This window comes from Equus asinus, chromosome 10 (genome assembly GCF_041296235.1).
Source record: "Equus asinus isolate D_3611 breed Donkey chromosome 10, EquAss-T2T_v2, whole genome shotgun sequence".
Taxonomy (NCBI): domain Eukaryota; kingdom Metazoa; phylum Chordata; class Mammalia; order Perissodactyla; family Equidae; genus Equus; species Equus asinus.
In genome coordinates this window covers 47,036,141-47,057,526 of record NC_091799.1, presented here as the reverse complement: position 1 = coordinate 47,057,526, position 21,386 = coordinate 47,036,141, and the positions used below count along the sequence as shown (strand labels likewise).

General features: G+C 37.2%; 1 protein-coding gene across 4 annotated transcripts in view; it reads left to right on the top strand.

Moving 5' to 3' along the window:
• Positions 1-1,876: 1,876 nt before the first annotated feature.
• Positions 1,877-21,386, top strand: part of ZCCHC7 (zinc finger CCHC-type containing 7) — a 228,910-nt gene continuing 209,400 nt past the window's right edge. Inside the window, exons 1-2 of one of the 4 annotated variants that reach the window (XM_014861146.3) lie at positions 1,877-2,025; positions 7,181-7,811. In XM_014861146.3, the coding sequence (XP_014716632.1) occupies positions 7,202-7,811 (610 nt within the window). In that variant the 5' untranslated portion in view covers positions 1,877-2,025; positions 7,181-7,201. Of the gene's footprint in view, positions 2,492-7,180; positions 7,812-21,386 lie in introns of all 4 variants that reach the window. The other 3 variants (XM_014861147.3, XM_070519172.1, XM_070519171.1) reach the window with 3 other exon arrangements.

Here is a 21,386-nt window from a genome sequence, read left to right as displayed (position 1 = left end):
AACACCTTTACTGAGTGCTTACTGTCTGCCAAGCACTGTGTTAGCTGGTAAAGATACAAAGATAAAATGTCAAAGCTTCTGCCTTCGGGGAGTCCACAATGCAGCTGGGAGACAACTGTAAGACAAACACAATATAATTGCCTTCATGGAGGTTTGTCCAAAGTGTAGGGGAGCCCAGGGGAAGGAATGCCTGTTCTGTCTAGCTGAGTTGGAAGGTTTCCCTGAGACCCAGGGCTTGAGCAGAGTAGGGTGAACAGGGGTATGTGAGAAGGACTTTACAGACGGTAGGAATGCCCTCTGTAAAGGCACAGATGTGGGAGAGCATAGTATGTTTGGGCAACCGCCCAGGATTCAGTATGGTGGTGAATAGGTAGGCAGATGTCAGTTCATGAAGTGCCCTTTATGCCACCCAAAGGACTCTAGGTTTTGACATAACCTAAAGGGGATTACTAAAGCATTTTGAACACAGGAACACAGTAAATCTTTGTTGAATGCATGAGTAATAGTGGGAGGCTTGGGCACAGTCATTAGGAACATTTCCTAACCTTGTGGCCTTGGGCAAGTTACTTAGCCTCTGATTCTGTTTCCTTTTTTGTGAAATGGGAATTAAAAACATCAACCTCAAAGGATTTTTAAATTTTAAAAGAGTTTATATATAGTACACTTAAGGAGTAAGTCTGGCACTTGATAAAAGCTCAATAAATTATTTTTTTCAAGATAACATTTGTTCTACACAATACACGTTACCTATACAATTTAGTAATCTCTGTGACCCATTTTTCAGCCTGTTTCCACCTCTACACAACGGGTCCTCCAATGTTGCCTTTTCATTGCACTCTGTCCTCCTTCCTAGCACTTACCATAATGTTAATTAAAATTTCTAATTATTTTCTTAGCCAAATTCTTAGACTATAACCAAATTACCTGTATTCTGTTTTCCCAGCTAGACTTTGAGCTCGATGAGACCAGAGACTTTAAAAAATTTACCTCTATATCCGCAGTTGCTAGCACTGCCTTCCTCTTAACAGATGTTCAATAAATGTTGACAAAAAGAATCAACGTCAAGCTTATTTTTCAGGACAGTTGCCAAGGGCCAACTAATTCATACAGTGCTTGGTTATTTGCAAAGCTGTACAGATGGGTGTATTATTACTAAGTATTAAAATAAAGTGTGAGAAAAGGAACTGAAGCCAGAAGCTCCCAACAGGAGCTGTAGCCTCCAGAGGCTTCCAATGGACCAGTATTAACTTCAATCTTTAGCAAGAGTGCAGCTCTTTAAGGTTTACAGAGTTAAATCTGCTCCCTTGTATTCTAGAAAAAGAGAGCCGAAAGTGTCCCAGTGTGAAGGAAGTTCGACTTCAACCTAGAGGTGGAAGGGAGCTGCTTACGGTTAACTAGCGCAAGGGAGAAGAAGCTAGAAGCCAGGGGGCTCTCAAAGAGGCTTCTCCCTCGCTGGCGTTCCCCAGTCCACTTATCAAACTGCCTGCCGCGCTAGCCCTCGTCTCGTAACTGGGCCTCGGCAGGTCTCCCGCGCCACGTGGCTCAAGGAGAGCACCCGAGGTCGGGGGAGGAGGAGGCGGACCCGGTCCTGAAACCTGCCCAGGGGCATCATGGGAGAGGTAGTTTTTCTCGCGGGCACAGAAGGGTGCGAACTCTCTCTGGTTTTGCTCGGTAAATACAATCTCTCCCATGCAAGTAATTCAAGCAAAGCGTCCCCCATCACAGGTGCAGCAGAGGTACCTCTGAAAGAAATCATGAAAAGGGAAGGAGCAAAGCAAGGAAGGCAAACCAAAAGATTATCAGCAAGGAAGAGAACGGGTTAACAGTTATTACGCATGCGCACAGAAGGTCCGGAGGGTGGGCGGGGACGGAAGACGACTCCCGGGAGCTGTGTTTTCCCCGGAAGTGCCTTCCCTCCTCCCGGGCCGCGCGGACGCGGCTTCCTTAGCTCATTCGTCGTCGCCCCTCCCCGTCCCTCTACGCGTTTTGGTTCCTGGTTGGTGCTTCCTGGTCGCAGCCGCGGCAGTGAGTATGTGTGTGACGGACCCCGGGCCGCCCGCAGCCGGGGACCCCTGCCCGCCCTCCGCCTCGTCCGCTGGGCTGTTGAACGAGCGCGTGTTCGCTCGCCGGCCTCCGCGTCCCCGTCTGTCCCCTTGTGGCGAGGCGCGGCTCGCGGCCCCTCAGTCGCGCTCGGCTCACGCGGCTCGGCTGGCCGGCTGGCGTGTCCTCCTCCCTGCCCGGCGGAGGCCTGACGCCGCGCTTTGGAAAGGGCCGGGCGCCCGCGCCGCGGCGCGGGTGGCCTCTCTGCCTGTCTGCCTCCCTCATGCCCAAGAGTCCCTGTCTCGTAGGGAAGCAGTCAGTCCCTTAACGCGGAGGGCCTGCCGGGCGAGAGCGAGCCCGGCCCGTGAGGACCGAGCTGCCCTGGGCCGCCTCCCCCCTGCGCGGTCGGCAGCCGCAGCCGCAGTTGCAGCGTGGCGGAGAATCCCGGGAGGTGCGCTCCTTCCCCCGCGGGAAGCGGGGCCTTGGGCTGTGTTCGCCCCCCGCCCCGGGAGCCGGCAGCTGACCCCCGGCTCGGAGAGCCGCCGGCGGAGGGGACGGCTGGCCGCCCGCAGCAGGCCGGGCTTCCCGGCGCCGCTGCTCCAGACGTCGCTGCTGCCCCAGACGTCTCTGCTTTAGGCTGGATTTACCTTCGTTCCACATTACAGGGTTCAATGGGGAGCTCTTTTAGGCTCAGTGAATAAATAAGCTACTCAGAGCCGGTTTCTCTTTGTGTAAAATGAGAGCGTTCAACTTAATGACTCTCTCAGGGTCCTTCCAAAACTCTTGACTCTGTGTTTTGAATACCTAGGCTGTCACCTCCAAAGACTTAAGTGGGCTGTGTGTAGTATTAGGCTTTTGGAAAGTTCAGCATTGCTGCTTTCAGGAGAATCTTACGGCGGGGAACGAACCGAGGAAGAAATGTAAGGATTGTACGTTAGACAGAAGGGTAGGATGCTTTGTGGCAAAAGGAAAAGGGGCTGAGGGAAAGGCGGAGGAAGTGCTTTGAGATAGACTTAGTTGTCAAAAAGACTTGATATATCCCGAGAACAGCTGGAGTAGTATGAATAAATTTAGCAGAATTTTCTCCTACCAACATCTTGTATTCTGTCTTCCTCTTTTTTTGTTCACACATTTGGATTCTCTGCCCCAATCAGATTTGCTTCAAAGTCAAAGTCACGTTTGGAGAATGGATAGAAATTTTAACACTAGAGTCGTCTTAATAGTGGTCAAATCTGTCACTGTCAGGATAGCTCACCAGGAAATTTTAGGTTGAAAATAAGCTGTTTATTAATCACTTTCCAATGAAAACTGGGTTTAAAATCAGGCTGTGAATTTGATATAAATCTCCTTGAGATGGATACCTAGGTCATCAAGAAGAAACATCTAGGCTAAAAGTTCTTTGAAAGGAAATAGACAAAAGGTCTGGAATGACTAGTTGGTAGACTGTTAGAGCAGAAATATTGGCTTAAAAATTGTATAGTAAATTTTGAAAGCTTAAATAAGCCTTAAGTAGTCTAGTTTGAAAAAATTCAAGAAATGAGTACTGCTCCCAATTTTGAATGGTGAGAGCCTTTGTGGTTATTCTCTATAGCTGTTTTATATTTGTTAAGCCATTTGAATTCTTTAGATAAGTTTCATTCCCAAACTGACCTTTTAGGTTCTTATGTAAACCATTTTTTTGGTCATGGGATTGCTGTAATCTTTGAGTACCAACTTGGGGGGCTTTTGGATGGTAAACTGACAGTTCAGATGTGTGCTTTTCCTTCCAAATAAAATGCCTCTCAGAGATTTTTATACTCTGCTGGGAAGTAAAATGGATATTTGGGAGGTAAATTTAGGTGTTGCAACCAATGCAAATATAGCTTTGAAGGAAGGTTTTTAAACTTTCCTTTATTATTTTTAAAATTAAAAAAAAAAAATCTTAGCACTTGGCTGATAATCAAGGAAACAGGAATCCAGTCCTAGTCTTAACCAGTTACACGTAACCTTGGAAAGGCCTCCTTAGCTCTTTGGACCTCAGTTTCCTTGTATGTAAATTGAGGAGGTTGTGTGTGATAATCGGAAAGATCTCGTCTAGATTTAAAATTCTGTGACTCTCATAGGCACCTTGTGTTATCTAGTTAGATAAGCTCGAGAATTGTGTGCAGTGATCAAAAAGCTGAGAAAGTCTTCTGAATCAAGACATACATGTATTTATTTATTTCATATTCATCCTCCGAGTATACTCTTTAAAAAAAAAGTAAATGCCTTCGAATGTAATTAAAGTGGTAACAAACCAAAACAGCCCCAGGCAAACCTTAGCCCTGGCATACATAAACTACATAAATAGAAGAACAAGTTACGCTGAGCACAATTTTCAGGTACAGAAAGTACAAAATCCTCTTAAAAGGCTATAGGGGCTAAATTGTTAAATTCATTTTTCTACATTTCAGGGAAAGAGATAAACCCTTAGACCCATGGAAGTCAGTTTTTATTATATTTCTGTAGTTTATTTTTGGCATACATTCTCAGGTGTGCCTATGGCTCTGTTCTTAATCCCTTTCCTTTGGGATGGCTCCAAGAGTAGTTCAAATTCGTAACTCTGTAATTTAGCTCTTTAATTTTTTCTGTGCTGCACCGGAATTATGTTTTATCTTAAGTCCACACTGGATCCTCAGGATGGATCCAGTGAGGATTTTGAAGGCAGCATAATTCCTTCGACTTTTTAGAATTAATTTACCTATTAAATAAAAAGGAAAGGATTCGTCTTTTATTTGAATTCCTCTGAGGCTAACATTTCAATATGAACTGAGAAATGCTATGAGCATTTTTATTCAGACAGCCACATTCAACTTGTATGACAACAGCGCACAGCAACCTGAGGGATGGTGTCAGGGAACAGGTATAGTGTACCTTTCAGAAGAAAAAAGGCATTGAAAGTTGGTTTCTTTTTTTCCTCCAGCTTTATTGAGAATAATTGACAAATAACACTCAGTTTAAGGTGTACAACATAATAATTTGATATATGTACATTGTGAAATTATTACCACATTAAGATTAGTTAACACATCCATCACCTCACAAATTTCCTTTTTTTTTGCTTGAGGAAGATTGTCACTGAGCTAACGTCTGTGCCAGTCTTCATCTATTTTGTATGTGGGATGCCGCCACAGCATGGCTTGCTGAGCGTTGTATAGGTCCATACCCAGGATCTGGGCCTGCAAACCCTGGGCTGCTGAAGTGGAGCACGCAGACTTAACCACTACACCACTGGGCCAGCCCCAGTGAGAATGTTTAACGTCTACTCTCTTAACAGATTTCAACAAGTATACAATACAGTATTGTTAACTCAGAACTTAATCATCTTTTTTCCCCTGGCTTTATGGAGGTATAACTGACATAAAACATTGTGTAGGTTTAAGGTATACAACAAAAGTTTGTTTCTTTATTAATGTAAAACAAAAACTCCAACATGAGTGTGGGGCACTTTTGGCTCTTATTCATTTGATTCTTGGAGTAAGCTGGTTCTGTCACCAAAACTACCATCAGAACATCCTGAATTTTTGGGCAGAGAATTGGTAAACTAAGAAAATGGCTAGGGGCCGGCCCGGTGGTGCAGCGGTTAAATGCACATGTTCCTCTTCAGCGGCCCGGGGTTCACTGGTTCAGATCCCGGGTGTGGACGTGGCACCACTTGGCATGCTGTGCTGTGGTAGGTGTCCCACAGACAAAGTGGAGGAAGATGGGCATGGATGCTAACCTCCATGGGCCAGTCTTCCTCATCGAAAAGAGGAGGATTGGCAGCAGATGTTAGCTCAGGGCTAATCTTCCTCAAAAAAGAAAAGAAAATGACTAGTTTTTCTAAATTATATCTTTATAGCTAAAGGGGAGTAGAAGGAATAAATTGTCATTGTTATTGTTCTCTAGGCTGTCCCTGATTTTTGAATAAACATGAGTTATTTTTCCAGAGCGCTCATTTTGATCAACATTGCATTAATAACTAATTAAAACATCTATCATGTAGATGTTTGGTTGATGTTATGAGAGTAGTCAGAATAGTTGGAGACAACTGCAAAATTCATCCCATTGTTCTTTTCATATTTTAGGCACATTAGATTTATCAGGGCTGAAGAACAAATGCCGGATGATATTGTTCATTTATTCATTCATTCATTCAGCAGACATTTATCGAGGTCCTGCTGAATACTAGTTACTCTGCTTGGCTTTGGGGATCCATTGTTTAACAAAGTGCATATAGTTCCTCTCCCCCTGGGGTGTGTGATCTGTGCTTGTGGGAGATTTATACCGACTTCATAATTAGAAAAGTGGTGTTTTGAAATGTAAAGTGCTATGGGAGCCTATAAAGGGGACACAGTTTGGTCTGGTGGGTCAGGGAAAGCTGCCCCGAGGAAGTGATATTTAAGCTGAGTTGAAGGATGAGTAGGTTTAATATGCTCACAGTAGGAGAGTAAAGTGCTCCCAAAGCTAAGAGTTTGCCTCCATTATAGGTCCTTAGTAACTTTGTATTTCATACACATCTTTATAGCTAGCATGGAAGTAAACAACGTTTATCAGATATTTTTATGTGTTCTTTTGGTTAAGGATCAGAAGGCCATGAGGTTAATTTTTTAATTGAGAATAAAAATTTACACCAAAACAGTAAATATGACAATTGTTACCTGTTGGGGATTTTAGTCATAGTTGAAGTGGTATTCCTATGTGAGAATGTATACCTGAAAAGATGAGATTCAGAACCAGAACCAGAGAACAGGTGAAGAATGGATGGGATAGCAAGAATGACCTAAAATATTTTTGCCATTTTTAACATTTTGGAGAAAAAGTCTGGTGTCTGAAGCAGTGGATCTCAACCTGTTTTTCCTTTCCAACATACCTGCAGAATATGACAGATCTGTTAATAACTATAAGTCAATTTGTTGGTAGTAATTTCCACTTGAGAGGGGTGGGCATTATTAGAGTAGGTTATAACAGGATTTAGAAATCCTTGAAAAAAGGTACTCTAAGAGGAAAAAGTATTTTAATATGTCATTGAGAAAAGGCATGCCTTCACAGAAGTTAGTTCTAAGAGTGATATCATTATGCACTAAATAGGCACGATCTGAGCTTTTAAAATACATTCTTTATATTACTTTCTCTTTTACAGCATCAAGGTTACTGACTTTCCATGATGTTTGGTGGTTATGAAACTATAGAAGCGTATGAAGATGACCTTTATCGTGAAGAGTCATCTAGTGAACTGAGTGTTGATAGTGAGGTGGAATTTCAGCTCTACAGCCAAGTTCATTATGCCCAAGATCTTAGGAATGTCATCAGGGAGGAAGAACATGAAGAGAAGAACTCAGGGAATTCTGAATCATCCAGTAGTAAACCAAATCAGAAGAACTTAATTATCCTTTCAGATAGTGAGGTCATCCAGCTATCAGATGGGTCAGAGGTCATCACTTTGTCTGACGAAGACAGTATTTATAGATGTACAAGAAAGAACTTTAGAGTCCAAGCGAAAGAAAAGACCCACAGTCCTCCTGCTTCTCTTCATTCTAATGAATTGGCTGATAAGAAATGCAAGAGGGATATTGAGAAGCCTAAACCCAAAGAGAGGTCTGGTACGATCCGAGAGGTCATGATAATAGAGGTCAGTTCAAGTGAAGAGGAAGAGAGCACCATTTCTGAAAGCGATAATGTGGAAAGTTGGATGCTGCTGGGATGTGAAGTTGATGATAAAGATGATGATATCCTTCTCAATCTTGTGGGATGTGAAAAGTCTGTTAATGAAGGTTAGTATCATATTGGCCATTTTGAAAAATAGTGTCATCTTTAATAAGGAAGACTGTTTTTCCTAGACGAGAGCAATAGGGTCTGCTCCATTTAATTCCTCACCTTTTGGTCTTGGTTTTTGGCTTGTTTCTCATGGGACTCTCTTACCACTGCCTACTCTAGTGGTGGTCTGTCTGAACATCAGACAGAGTATGTCTGAATATCAAAGACACTCTGCTTCTGCTATAAGCAAATTCATAGCTGCTTCTTCCTGTTTGGCTAGAGCCAGTTCTGGACCTGAAATCTTAGTTTCCTTCTCTCTGCTTGGTACCACAGGTGAGTACTCCATCCATCTCTGACATTGGTCCTCTGCTCTCATTTGGCCAATTCCGTTGGGACTGCCTTTTCCTAAGAGATTTGCTTACCTAGGAGTTAGCCAGGTAGCAACCATGGGGAGTGCCTGGTACACAGAAAAGTATGGAATCAGTATTAAGATTTTAGGAACTCCACTGCCAGTAAGGTAGAAAACTGTGAAGAGCTATAAGTCTACAGTAGACCGTAGGATAGAATGCAAATTCTGAGCCACATCATCGAGGATTGAAATTTTGGTGTTAGCTTTGTCTCCTCTGTTACAAATGGTCATCTAGTCTTGATGCTTATTCCGCTAAAAAGTCCCTTTCATTTGTCTCCCTTAATGCCTAATCTCTTGCAGTAGTTTCCTGAATGATCTTTTATATCCTCCCTGCACACTTGTTAAACTAGTGGTCTTGAAATGCCCCTTTACTCATGGTACTTTACTGCTGCTCCAGAACCTTTAATAGCACCCACTTGTACTCAGAGGAAATGACGATATTGAATATAGTTCCTGCTTTGGAGCCCCAGAGATTGACAAACTTTTTTTAAGGAGCCAGATAGGAAATGTTTTAGGTTTCCTAGGGATAGGATCTCCTAACTACTTATCTTTGCCCCTGTTGTGGGAAAGCAGCCACAATACCTAAAGAAATGGGATGGCTATTCCAACAAAATCTTATTTACAAAAACAGGTGGCTGACTCAGGCTGTAGTATGCCAATCCTGAGAATTTACAGCAAAAGGAAGAAAAGAAATAGAAGAGCAGCTGGAACATAGAGCAGAATCAAGTAAAGTTTTGTCAGAATACGGGAGGTTTTTAGGTAGAAGGAAAATCTCTCCTTCTTTTTGAAGAAGAAATGGGATCAGATATATATGTCTGAGTTAGTCTTAAAAGGGAAGAGACACACCATTAATTGCTAAATTATCAAATATATATAGAGAAGAAAGAATAAATTCAGATGGATTGAAGTAGAAAATATATGAGAATGTTTGATTTTCTTGGGAAAATGAAAGTGGAAGTGGGCAAAGGATACCTAGAAGCTTAGAATATAGAAAGGATGTTTTGACCATGACAGCTTCTTTTACTTCAAAGGAGTTTGTGGACCCCCACATGACTGGTTATATTTTTAATATTAGTTAATTGAGAAAATGCATGTTACCAAAACGCTCCTATTCAGTATTCTCTTACATGACTTTGTATTTTATTAACCACAACATTGTCTACACATTTGAAAACTATTAACGTATATATGTGGGAGACAGTTTTATAATGCGCGTCTCTGGGTACCCATTGTGGTAACTGATTCTGCAGCTCCCCAGGAGTCTGAAACTCATAGGTTGGAAATCATTGTGCTAACGAATCAACAATAAGAGAAGAAAAGGATTGCTTAGTAGTATTAAATCAAAATTGAAACAATACGAACTTATAATGAACTCACTTTGAAGGATTTTATAACTTTCTCCGGTAATAATTGGTAGCCTGGAGCAAGATGACAAATCATCCAAATGATCCAGGGTTAGGCATAACATTACAGAAGGTCAAAAGAAGCATTAGCCTATTCTTCCTTCTCTAATTTGCCTTCTCCTGACATCATACCTGGTGTTTCATGAAACACTAACGTGTCCATGATGATCAGCCACTTTTCTTGAATTCAGGTTTCCTTTGCTGAATATTTCCAGTTGGGTAGCTTCTTGTCATTTCAGATTTAACATACTGAAAAGCTTGATAGATTGAAAAGAAAGCTTATCTTTCCACAGACAGAAAGGTAGGTTAACTGAGAGGTGACTCACAGTAGAACTAGGGTTTCTCAGGGCAAAAGGAAAGGGATTGATGAGGGGTAGTGAGGCTAGGGTAAGGGTAACTGAGTCATAGGGAAAGGGCTAGAAGAAAGGGAATGATGGATTTAGTCATGTGTATCTTAAAGGAATGAAGAAAAGAAGGTTGGTAATCAGATAAAGAAATCTCTGGAAAACAATTTTAGTATTTTATGTTATAAACAATAAAAGAAGAATAGCTATTCTTGAACTGAATTTTTGCAGGGAGGATATATTATTTATTTATTTTTGTTGAGGTGAAATTAACATAAAATTAACCATTTTAAAGTATTCAATTTGGTGGCATTTAGTGCACTCACAATGTTGTAGAACCATCACCTCTATCTAGTTCCAAAACATTTTCATCACATCCAAAGGAAATCCTGCACCCGTTGAACAGTCACTCCTCCTTCCCTCCACCCCTCCACCCCCAGACACAGGCAACCACTAATCTGCTTTCTTGCTCTATGGATTTACCTATTCTGGATATTTCATGTAAATAGAATCATCTAATATGTGACCTTTTGTGTTTGGCTTCTTCCACTTAGCATAATGTTTTGGAGGTTTATGCATGTTGTAGCATGTATTAGTACTTCATTCCTTTTTAAGACTGAATAATATTCCAGTGTATTATTATGCCATATTTTGTTTATACATCCATCTGTTGATGGACATTTGGTTTGTTTCCACCTTTTGGCTATTGTGAATAGTGCTGCTGTGAACATTCATGTACAGATATTTATTTGAAGACCTGTTTTGGATACTCCGTTAGGTGTATGGATTTACTGGTATGGATGGAATTACTGGTATTTCTGTGTGTCGCTTTTTGAGGAACTATCAAACCATTTTCCACAGTGGCTGCACCATCATGTGTTCCCACCAGTAATGTAAGAGGGCTAAACTTAACGACATTGTTTTTTACGATGACTTGTCACGTTGCACATTACTATTTGATGTATTGGTAGGGTCTTTGTTATTTCTTACAGTTTTTTTCTCCTAGTATTTTGTGTTTTGTATTTGTTGCTTTTGTTGGCTTATGTTTTTCTAGAATGGCTTTTTTGCATCAAATTTTCCTTAGATGTTTTCATCCATTTATAGTTTTTAAAGAAACTGATTCATTCCTATAGGTATCTCTTCCTTTAAAGTTTAGTGTGTCTATATGTGTATAAATTTATACCACTTTTTCTGCAACATGAGTAAACATATTTGATACAAGGACTGAGTAATTCCAAGTAATTCTTGATTCTAGACATTCAATGTATGTTCCTATTATCCATATTGAAATTTATCCCTACTCTTTGCTTCTAGGATTTGTTTTTTTGTTCTAGCCAAATTGAAACAGATTCTGCAATTCTGCAAATTAACTTGCTTGACTCTTATAAACTTGCAAATATTCAAATGTATATTCTCTGTTTTATTTCCTTGATCTGCTAATGCCATAATCCTATTTCTTTCCAGTTAATAAGCAATATATTCGGTACTGATGCCTATTTGAGTGTGTTGTTATTCTCTAATCATTATTATCCCATTCATAAATAGATCTAGGGATGGAGCTGGTTCAGTTTATATAATAGTCTTTGCAGAGAAGATTTTTTCATGTCAGTGGAAGTTTATGGAAATTCTGGCATACCTTTGAAATGATGGCTGTTAAACAGCAGCAATAGCTATTTTGTGTACTGCCCCCCCAAAACCCCCCAAACTATAGCATATTAAAAATATCAATAAAATATCAGTATAAGAGAAGGGACTATAAATTCCTTGAGGGCAGGTCTTTTCTGTACTCAGAAGCCTCCTTATAATTAGAGTAATTCCTTGACATATATTAGTTTTTTTTAATTAATTGCTAACTGATCAAACATTTATTGAGCATCTACTCTATGTAGACTACATCGAGGGGATTAAAAGTGGTAAGACATAGTTTTAGCCTTAAGTGACTTAGTGTGTACTGAAGAGACAAAATATAATAAGTAATTTATGAAAGTCTCTTCTTAACCATGGGAATTAAGTCTCTTAAAATCCTGGTGCTAGACGTGGTTCAAAGTTTCACACTATAGAAAATAGGATTAGTGAATTTGAGGTAGCCCATGAACAGATGAAGGACTCTGTACTCTTGTTAAATTTGGAGTGATGAGCGCAGCACCGCTCTTGTGCAGTGGAAACTTCAGGCTCTCCCCCGTACTTCAGTTTCAGGGGGATGCTTACTGATTTGTCTTGCTTTAATACACAATTAGAGGTAATACGCAACCAGGCAGATAGTACATAACTAGGGGCATTTTTTTCCTTTCTGTTCTTCCACTAAATGTTAAATACTTTTCTGATTTTATGATTTGAAGTTGTTAGCTTCCTGCAGTCCATGTAATGTGCTCGGCCTGGCCTTCTTCAGTACACAGCAGTTTCATGATGAGGGTTCTGCTTATAATAAATTCATGCCGAAACATAGGCCATCAGTGCCTGTTACATATGGCTCTCAGCTGTCTCTGCTGAAGGATGTAGGAGGTTATTTCTAAGGTGTAGGCTTCATTTCCTTCACTTTCTTTACCCTTTCCTAAGGCTTTTTTATATAAACGATGCCTGCTCTGTCATTTGTTTTCCTTTTAAAATTCTCACCCTTTACTTTATTTCGTTATCCCCAAATCTCATATATTAGAAAGACAGATCTCCTGCTTGAAGAAAAGCTGCACCGAAGGAAATCAGCATGTCTTTTAATTTTTGCGAAGGATCTTGAGTTTGGGAAGAGTTATTGTATGAGACAGCCAAATGATGGGGAAAGATAGTGAGTGGTATAGGAATTATAGAGGAATAATCAGTAACTTATTTTCCTGCAGAGGGAAATGATATTGTTTGCTGTAGGAGTAGTTGTAGAAACTTTAAATTATACAAAAATAGAATCTTACAATGGACTCAGTGTCCCATAAACCAGCTTCAACTGTAGAGTGGGTTGCCTATTTGAATTTCAGTTTTGGAAATATGTCATATTTTATTTGATTTGGGTCTTTAAATATGCTGTTTTTTTCTGTCTGGATCAGTTTCTACCTTGCCTGGCTGATACCTACCTCAGGTCTCAGTTTGAAGGTTACTTCTGAATGAGGTAATGGACATAGGAGGTTCTCAATTAGTGCTAGTTATTAGGTCTGTTACAGCGCCGCAGTTGACTAGCTGTGACTTTGGGTACCTTAATTTCTTTATTGGTAAAATAGTAAATTTTATTTCGTTAAGGTTATGAAGCTAAAATGAGACAATGGATAGACTAAATTAGTGTAATAGGAAAATACTTTAACAAAACTCTTACAACTACAAGGTAGGTTCACGATCATTGTGGCAAGCACAGGCGTATAGCTTCCTCTTGGTTTTTTTGAATGAAAAGTTAAGTTTTTTTGTGAACCCAAATTGCTTTTGAACATGTCTCTAGTATAGCATTTTCCTTAAGTAACTTTTATTTAGTTTGGTGACATTTTATAACCTACTAGTTAAACTTAAATATGAAGTCTTAAAATCAATCCAACAGTTATTAATTAGATGCTTACAATGTGCAAGCCAGTGAGTGTACCATTAAGGTGTTGGGGATTCAAGAATTGCTGTGTAGTCCCTGCCTTTGAAACCTTAAAATGGGTGACAGTGTAGAAATACGGCAAGTTCAGTGTAATACCAGAGTTAAATGCATTTCTACAAATAGGAGAGATGCCCCAGCACAGGATGTAACTATTTCCAGATGAACGTAATAGACTTTTTAAAAAAGATTACTGTGGATAGGCCAAGTGCAAGGCTGAATTGAAAAGGAGCCCTTTGAACTGAGTCTTGAAGAATGGATAGGATTTAAAGTTCAGGTTAAATGCAAGGAGGAAGAATAGAAGCCGAAAACCCTAATAGACACTTAAAGTTGTATGGTACCATTAATGTTTAATTAATAGTTCAATATATGGCTGTTTAATATGATTAAACATTGTAATAGCATGCCTTTTTGGAAGCCAGTTCAGCCTAAATGAGAAAGGGTATTTATGTTCAGAATGCTGTTGGATGATTCCTTGGTCGTTATTTTGTTCCAGTGTTTTCTACTTATTTCTTGCTTATATATCTCCTTTTTCTTTCCCTTTAAAGAAAAAATTGGATATTTTATGCAATTTCATGGCAGATAGAAAAATTCTCTCAAAGGGACCAGGCGCTGTAAGTTAGTCAAAGGACATGGCTGGCTATTTAAAGTGTGTATTTTATGCAGGGCTGTTCAAAGTAGAGCGTGTCTTAACTTTGACTCCTCATAGCTTGTGTTCTTCCCTACCATCTTTTAATGTAGGACAGGAACACGTTCTGTTAGTTTGGAAACATTAATAAACTTTGCTTTCAGTACTCCTCAAATCTTTAAGGTGGTATTTTTTCACCCTTTCACCCATCAGATGACCAGTCAGCTTAATTTCAGTATATTGAAATTAAGATCTCTTCTTCAGAGATCTTATGGCCTAATAGGTCATAAGAATGAGTTGCCATTTGACATACTTCTCACTGATGTAGAGTTTAATTTCTGCGTTAGAATTGAAAAACGGCCACATTCTAGAGTTCCAGAGACCAAGAGCATCAAGGAGCTCCCTCCCTGATGTTTGCAGCTTTTGTGAGCCTGTACTACACAATTCCTAAAGCTGCTTTTGAGCTGTGTCTCTACTTGTAGCATGTCACCTTACACTTAACTATTGTAAGGGCATCTTTTTATTTAATTTCTAATTAGCATACTGACTTGAGTTGTGTTATTCACTGTTCCACGGTGAAGTTGTCATAGGGAAAGAAGAAATAAAAATGTTCAATTTCAACTTTACTTGTGAATGGAGTGAAGTTTGAAAGCCTTTTATGGCCATTGTTCAGCAGACTGAAAATCTCATTAGAAATCCCAGAAATGCTAAGGCAGCTTTGGGTTGGATTTTAATAACGTTTTGAAATGTTGATATTGTATGTCACTAATTTCTGTGATTTCACTGTTGATCAGCAACTTAGGTATGCATTCTTCCAAAGTCAATTTATGACTTTTAGTCTAAATTCATTTACAGTAGCTTTCCTTTTCAACAGTGATAAATACCTAGGAAGAGAATTAAATTTTACTTTTTTTTATTTTGACATTTCTTTTAGAAACTGATTTGATTTTCATAAAAGAGATACTAACTTTGTTGGAAACTGTTTAATAAGAAAATACCATGATATGTGTTTATTGAACTAATGACTTAGTTTAGTTGCCATTAAAATATTATTTACTCATCTACAGGTTTACATATTTTTTTTGGAATGGAGAAGCATAAAATTTGGTGTGTAACATCTTCATTCTTATCTGCTTGTCATAGGAACTTGAATCCTGATGTCTGAGTGCTTAAAAGTAATTTTCTTACAGCTTTTGCTTGCTATAAAAATAATCTATTGCATACAGTAATCACTTGTCTAAGAAGATAAGTTTAACTTATAGACAGTATGTTTTTATGGTCAGAGGTAAGTTTGATGTGACCTGTGTATGATTAGACCGTAAAACATTTTTCAAAAGCAGTACAGAATGGAGAACATTTACTCTTTTTCCTTGTAAGACTAAAGGCTATTCAGATAATTAATGTCTCTAAGTAAGAGATCCTGTTAAGATTTTGCTAAATTTATACTTAATTTCAAAGTAATTTACTAATCTCTTGCTAACACTGTCTTAGTTAACAATGGCGTAAAAGTGTTGACTTAATGGAAGTTTTTCAGCTAAAAGTTTTTAATCTCTCATTGTTTATCTTTATTTTGTTATAAATTAAAGTTATTCTGATGGTTAAGTTTTTGGCATTTTGAGTTACTTTCTAGATTGTTGATTCTGCTGATAATAAAGAAATAAATATTTTAATTGAGCATCCACCATGTGTGAGGTCACATTTTCTTTTAAAATTATACAGATGTACATAAGAATATCTAAAGGAGTAGATTTGACTTTTTTAGTTTTTGAATCTTGATCTGATGGCATTAGCTCTGGAAAGAGATGTAATTCTGGGCGTAAAAATGATTTTTGTAATAGAGATTCGGATTCAAATATAAATGTAATGTAATAATAGATTATTTAAAAGTGGATCTTGTGTGCTAAATGTGTAACTTTTATTTCTATGACATTTTTACCTTAGAATTTCAGCTTTTGTCATAGTTTTGAAAATTAGCAGTAGAGTTGATAGGATCTGCTCCTATCCTCATCTTTTGCAACTACATTTTAAGGGAAGACAGCATAATTCTATAATGGGAAAATAATTTGTACTCTCCCCCCCTGCTTTTGTCTAAATATGTAGTTGACATAATTACCTCCAGATGAAAGAATGGCTATATAGAGCTACTTATTGAGAGAAGGTGTTTTTATTGGTGATTCCTTTGAAGTGTGTAGGTCACAACTCATCTTGCTTTGTAACTCAAAAGCGCCTGTAACAGAATTATCTGCTCTAGGGAGGGAAAGCCCCAGTTTCTAGAAAACTTTTCGATACTCTTTCCATATTTGTAGTGAATGAGAAATTCTGAAGATGTAGGAAATAGATTGGTTATGGCTGATAAATGATTGTTAAAGTAACTCAAAAATTATGCTTTGAAAAGTCATGTGAGAGGAATTCAGGATAGAGAAGAAAATGGGAAATAAATTTAACTGAAGAAAGGAGGTTTTATTTAAAGAAAAGGCATGCAACCTCATTAATCCTGTAAGTTACTCCTTATATTGTACTAGCCATCTTTTAGTGTTAAATGGCCTGGTTTAAGCAAAAATGAACTTTTGTTTGTGGTTTTATTTAGAAGTAGCGTTATTACTTTGCTCTTTTAAAGAGGATTTTAATTGCCAATAAAATTTCATTGTTCTTGTAATAAGTACTTGAAAAAATACCTCACTCCCATATAATTAGTATTTTACTCTTCATTCTATACCCTATATCTACTCCAGCTTTTTTGGTTTGCCTTAAAAATGATATAAATTTTATGGGAGAATAAATATAACTTAGTTATATTAAATATTGCTGTAAATGTGTTCTTATTTTAATCTAGTGTGGTTGGTTTTCATGTGTATGAAATACTTCCTTAGAAAGGTTCACAGTATTCCCCCTAAATGTTTCTGGAGGGGTGAGTTACTGGTAAAACTCCATGAGGTCCTCAGTTGTGGAATCTTTGTATGGTTCTTCATACCATGACTGTTTTGGTGGTTGTGTAAGTCCCTTTATTCTTCTGAGATCTTCTAGTTTGAGAAATTTCCTTGATTATCAGATGAAATGTAGTGGTTGTACCACAGATCATCTGATTTTCAAGCTGTTTGGGTTAAACTCACTTTGGGATGTGGTTCCTCGTGAGGTAGTGGTGGAGGAGGTGTGTTCAGCGGTGGGACCGTGCCACCACCCAGGCTAACATCAGCAGCGAAGCGTTGATCTCTGATTGTTCCTTCTTCATTAGATTTTTTAATTGCTTTAACATTATTTAAATATAGAAGGAGATAGAGTTGTGAAGCAAATTTCTGATTTGCTAATTCTCAATATTAAGCAATGGGAATCCTTTTCTTCCTTTAGATATATCATATGCATATGTATATTTTGGTTTAAGGGGAAAAACTTAATCATCTTTATGGCATAATGATATGGTTATTATTTATTACTTTTTAAAATCAATAAAACTAATAAAGTTTGTTTGGAAATCTCAAAAGATCTTTAGTAGTATACCTGCAACCCCGGCAGTCATTTTTATCTACACAGATTTCCCTCCTATTGTGGCCTTTTGCTCTAATTTAAATTTCCCATGGCTTTGGGTTGCAGACTTGGTTTTCTGCAAGAGTGCCCATGCTTACATGGTCATATATTCTGGGTGACTTTTCCACTTTTTCTTTTTTGTTATTTTGTTGATTGCTAAAGGGAAAGAGGATTTCTTTTTTTTACTTGTTTCTTTGTTTTGATCTTTCTTCCTTAGCCCATCTATTTGTGTGTTATTTTGTTTCATTTTGCAGATTGGGAAGAATTATTGTGTGGATTTATATCCATGGGGACTAGCAGGGGAAAACTAATTTTGTTCTTGGTTTTGTTTTCTTAATAACAGTAGCAATTTAATTTTTGAGCCATTGAGAAGCTCAAAAGATATGTTAGCCATATGCATGAAATTGATAGAAAATTATTAAGCCCGAAATTTTCTATTCATGGTTGCTCTACTGTTGGAATAAAAATGTTATGTTATAGTTGAACTAAGTAAATCCTAGAAATACTAATTAGCAGTAAGTAGGACTGTTGTAAATTTTTAATTTAAATATTATTGTATATTCAAAAGATATTTATAAGAAATCAGTTGTAACTTGCTATATGATTTCTCTTACATTCAGGTTTTTTTGTCCATGGTTGTGTGTATGTTCAAATAGGCATATGAATATACTTTTGATTGGGGACATGCATTTTTAGCTTGAAAAGATTTTAAAAGTTTGTGTGTTCCTGCAAAACATGCTTATTTTTCAAATGTGAAAATTTTTCTTTTATGAAACAGCTTTGAATGTTAACCTTGGAGAAGTGCTGTGGCAACTGAAATATTGAGTAATTCATTACTGTTGTAAGGGAAAAATAGGCCTCTAGACCTGACATCTCCCTCAAATATTTTTTCGTTAATGTCTGAAGACTTTGAAATATCAAATTAACATTATCAAAACTATTTCTGTTTTACAATTCTTTTGTAAGGGTGCCATCATACCGTAGCATTATTTAACTGAATTTTGGATTCATTAAATTAACATAAAATAATAAAAAGATCCATTTTAGCATTTAAAAAATTGTAATAATTTCTTAATATACTGTGAAAATGATGTGATATACTATTAACTAATAGGCTAAAAGAACTTTCTAATGTTGATAAATAGGATGAAAAAGGATTAATTTTTATATGCCTAACTTTAGGTTTTTTTGTTTGTTTAATTGATTATACACGATGGCAGTGAGGTATCTGAAATTCTCTTTCTGGATGTCTGAGTACTTTGGGAATTGGAGTAAGGGCAAGCATTCTTTCTGTGTCTGCTAATTGTAGATTTTAGTGCTTCTAGAAGATAAAAGTGATTTATAGAATTTGTTATTACCAAGAAACAAATAGCATTACTGAATTTTTGTTTTCTTTAACTGTTATTTTCTAGTTATTAGATTTCACATTTTGATTTCTATCAAATTTTTCAAGAAGCAATTTCTTTTAAAAACAGGGAAAGTTTCAAACTAAGAAGAAAATGTATCCTGATAGTCTAATTAGCTATTGTTTGCCCATGGCAATTAAAATAATTTTTTAATTTCTACTTTTATCATAGTTATAGAGGCTTCATAAGTTTGTGAAATTGTTCTCCCTAATTCTGATTAGTATATATTTTAAAAGGTATTTTATAAGTTTATATTTAATGTTTATGTGTAAGTAAACACAAATAACTTCTAAAATATGTTTATTTCTAGTATTCACATGAAATCAGGGTGTAATCTGTGATATGAAAAATGATCCAACTGTGAAAGTATACAGCTTTAAAAATAACACGAAATTCTTGTTAGCACATTTACCAGCCAAATGTTCGTGTAAAATGTTGTTAGTTCTTAAAGCTCATAGCACAGATTTTATTGTATGTGGCTTTAGTAGGAGAGCACTATAGAGCCGAACTTGAAATTTATTAAGGAAAGAACAAACTGGTGAAGTGCTTTCATGCTATTAAAAAACTTCAGAGACAATCGTCAGACAACTTTTTTTTTTTAAAGGTCGTGATGGCTTGATGCCTTTTCCAGTCTTTATTTGAAACTCTCGTTTTGTAGGATTTCTTTTTTGTTCTCCCTCTGTCTTTTTTCTTTTGGCAGTGAGTGGAAGATTCCTTTAAAGCTGAATGGCTAAACATGTATAGTAACTATTAAAGAATAATGGAAATACTCTTATTCTTGATATGTTTTAGGCCAGAAAATGCTGTGAAGGTAAGCCGATGAGGGTGAAATCACATTGAGCGGTGTGGACACTGTTTCACTTTAGAGTTTTCTGTTTAGAAAAGAAAGCTCTGAATTGGAGCTTTAAATAGGGGTTGTTTGTGAAATATTTGCAGTTCTCTTACTGCTTGGTAAGTTTGAGGTGTTTTTATGTTTCGCTGTTCTAGTTGATTGTTGGTATTTCCTGAAAAATAATGTTCTGTGATATGAGAGAAGACGGGGAGTGAGAACAGAGCAATAACTGAGGGAAAGAAAGCCTCCTTCCCAAGATGTTGCCACCTGACAGGTGGGGATTTATATGCCATTGTAGATTTTCAACACATACAGTGCTGCAACTTTCTGTTTGTAAGAGTTCGCTTAAACTTTGACATATTTCACAAAGTTTGATTGTGATAAGTATTAAAATTTTACCTCTGGTCTTTATTCTAAATTAATTTAAGCCTTTAAAAAATTAACAACACAGTGCCTTGAGGCTAATTGCTAATGTTCAATTAAATTATTGTGTTCGGTTAAGTAATAGTTCTTTGGCTATGATATTTGTTTGATTTTATTATATGACAAGCTAAAATTACAAAAGATCTATAAGAGTGCAGAAAAACAATTATGTAAAATTAATTTTGATGTTTTGCTGTACAGACAAAATAAAGTGTGTCTTGCTGTGTAATAATTTTGTTTCTTAGTTTTGTAAGGATATCTCTTGGCTTTCAGGATGTAGAAAACGTAGACCTTTTAATTTTAAATATTGATGTAAACTAACTGGAGTCATGCTTTTTGTAAATTGCAAAAACCTGAGGCAAATACGTGAAATATGCTAGTGGTTTTTTCTTTATTTTCTTTATTTTCAGTGATTAGACTTCATGAACTAGGAGTAAGGCCTGGGATTTTTTTAATCTAAAAAAATATACTTAATTTAAAAGTACTAATATTAGAACTAGAGAAATCTTGTCAAGTATAGTAAATCAATATCCATAATTATTTTAAATCGCTAGTTAGAGAGGAAGGTAGGAGATGTTAGTATCTTCTTTGTTGGAAGTCATGAACTGTTTTGAAAAGGGTGAAAGAGAAAAAGTAAACTGCTTTTAGGCCGATTTATATCATTTTGATATTGTATGTTATTTGTGAGTTCAAGTCACAAAAGCCTACAAAACTTCATAAAAAGATTAGGTTTATTTTAATTCAATAGGCTTGCTGAAAACTGTTTTGTGATAAATGTAGAAAAATTTGTATGTGATATTTTTCTTTTTTAAAATTTAATGATACTTGGTACTTTGTCTCAATTTCAGTCTTTCTTGTTAATTTAGACGTATTCTTATTATTTGTTTTAAAAATTTATTTCCAGGAATGTGTATTGCTTGGATACCTTCTTACTGTTCTAATTACATTTCATCCATCTATGATATTTTATCAGCTCTTACTATTAAATTGTTCTTCTTGTGCTGTTGTAAGGTGCAGACGTCGAGTCTAAAGTAAGAGCTAGTGTATATTGCAGTGTATATGACCATTTCTA